Below are 2,463 nucleotides of genomic sequence, written 5' to 3'. Positions count from 1 at the left end.
TCTGAATTTTCCAGTCGGCTCATTAACTTCCATAAGTTATCACCTTCATCTTGATATAGATTCCATTTTTCCTTTTCGTCCTCTGTTAACATTTGTAATTGGGCTTGTTTGATCAACATGTTTTTCGCTATATCGTAATCAATTTTAGTCATATATCTCTTTTTTATGTATAATGGTTGTAGCCACACTAATTTCCTTTTGCAGGTTTGTTTAATAAATCGAAGAGCCCAAACAGTTACTCGAATTAGTTCTATCCAACTGCTGAAGCGATGTTCGTCAATAAATTCAATTGTATCTATTTTAAAAGTTTGAGTTATCTTTGTCAAGTTCAAAGCGATAGCTTCTGCAAATTCATCGTTTCCTGAATAACGAAGTTTACACTTAGGCCATTCAGATTTCTTGAGTTCCAACCATCGAGGTCCTTTCCACCATTGTTTGCAATTTTGAAGTTTAAGTAGTGATAATCCTTTGGTGGCTATATCTGCTGGATTTTGATCACTTGGTATGTATTTTAATTCGAAGTTAGATTTCCTTATTTCTTCGATGCGATTTTGTATAAATCTGGGAAGCAGCTTTGTATAATTCTGGATCCAGTAAAGAACACATTTTGAATCTGTCCACAAAGTAACTTGATTATTTTCAAGATTTAATTGTTTCAATACGAATTGAGCTGCTTTTACTCCAATTAGTACAGATAATAATTCAAGTCTAGGAATTGACATACCTTTAATTGGAGCAATTCGAGATTTAGCATAAATTAAGAATGAATTCGAATATGTGTCTTGATATCTATGATTGAGAATATAAATAGCTGCAGAATAGGCGACTTTCGAAGCGTCAGTAAATATATGGAATTCTGTTAATTGTGAAGTTTCCATTACAAATCTTGGCAGCTCTATTATATTTGTTGGCCATTCTTTGATGAGATTCGTCTTGTTTGTTTAAAGATTGATCCCATGGAATATTTTCTTTCCATAAGTGTTGTATGAATAATTTAAGTTTGATCATTATAGGAACGAGAAGACCCAATGGATCGTATTGAGAGGCTATGAATTGTAGGATAGTCCTCTTTGTTAAACTTTTTCCTATCCATGGTTTCAGTGTCACACGGATAATATCTTGTTCATGGTTCCATTTAAGACCAAGAAAATTTTCCTGGTTTATTTGGCTTAGGTCGCATTCAGGTATTCTTTCATTAAATTCTTCGTCATTTGAAAGAAATTCTCTTATGTTCATCGATGCTTCACCAAAAATTTCTTTCGTTCTTTCATATTTATATAAGGCCTCTTCTGTTCCATTAGCTGATATAATAACGTTGTCCACGTATAAGTTCTTTCTTATCTCCCATGCCAATTCACTACCATTATTTTCTAGGTGGTAATTTAATGTTGCTGCTAATAAGAAAAGTGAGGATATTACCCCAAAAGGAACTCTCTTAAATCGGTAACATTTTATATTTTCATTGGTTAGTTCTTTATCAGTATCATCTAACCAAAGAAAACGTGTACAATTTCTTTCCTCATTTTGTAGTTCTAGTTGTAAAAATGCTTTTCGATATCAGCGGTTATTACTATTTTCATCATCCGAAAACGTAATATTACTCCAACTGAATCCGGTAGCATTACTGGACCTCGATGTAGTACTTCATTTAAGCTTTTAAAACCTTTGTGATGTGCTGAGGCATCATATACTATTCTTAATTTAGTTGTTGATTTACTAGGAGTTAATACTTCATGATGTGGTAAGTAATGAATAACGCCTACCTCATCCTTTGGAGGTACTTCTTCAATTATACCCGAATGTAGTTGATCCATAAGTATTTGATGATATAAATGGAGATTTGAATTATGTTGTAGATGGTTGTCTTCAATCGTCCCAGGCATAAACCATAATTATTGCTTAATTTTTGTTTGGAGTCTTTCAATGGCCAACAAACCTGATATCTTCCACCCTGCTTGATGATGGTTCGTTTGAAATGCTTTAAAGCTTGATCATCATCATCATCTTGAGATGATTTTTGAATATCAATCGTCTCTAACTTCCAAAATTTTTCTAACTCCGAGTTAGTATTGGCGTTTGTAGAATATACTACTTCTTTAGGATATAATTCGTTCTTACAAAATTTCTCAATATCTCCACTTCCAGCAATCATAGGACCATTTGATTGAACCAACATATGCCCTGATTTTAATTCCTTGATTTCTGGTAGACTAATAAATTTGAAAAACTAATCAGCTCCAATCAATACGTCAGGTTTTTTCCAATAATTTGTTAAATTTTGAATTTGAAGTTCATTCGATGTTTTCACTACCTGCAGTTCGTTCGTTAGATAATCAATTATATTTGCTTGTAATAGTATGATTTCGCTTTCTGTAGTTAGCACATTTAGTTGTATGCGAGCAGTGGGACATGATTTCGGTTCCTTCATACCAAATGGAGTTATTATCATAATTTGAGTTTCGG

General features: G+C 33.0%; 1 protein-coding gene across 1 annotated transcript; it reads right to left on the bottom strand.

The window, feature by feature from the left end:
• Positions 1-1,532: 1,532 nt before the first annotated feature.
• Bm17886 (Uncharacterized protein) lies at positions 1,533-2,176 on the bottom strand (the record flags this gene model as incomplete). The annotated part of the gene is made up of 2 exons (XM_043073217.1): positions 1,533-1,769; positions 1,937-2,176. The coding sequence occupies 2 exons, from the start codon at positions 2,174-2,176 to the stop codon at positions 1,533-1,535; spliced, it is 477 nt and encodes a 158-aa protein (XP_042929151.1).
• Positions 2,177-2,463: the final 287 nt, after the last annotated feature.

This window comes from Brugia malayi (assembly GCF_000002995.4).
Source record: "Brugia malayi strain FR3 genome assembly, contig: Bm_v4_ChrX_scaffold_001, whole genome shotgun sequence".
Classification (NCBI taxonomy): Eukaryota; Metazoa; Nematoda; class Chromadorea; order Rhabditida; family Onchocercidae; genus Brugia; species Brugia malayi.
Note: the sequence above shows the minus strand (reverse complement) of the source record. Positions and strands in the feature narration are given on the sequence as shown.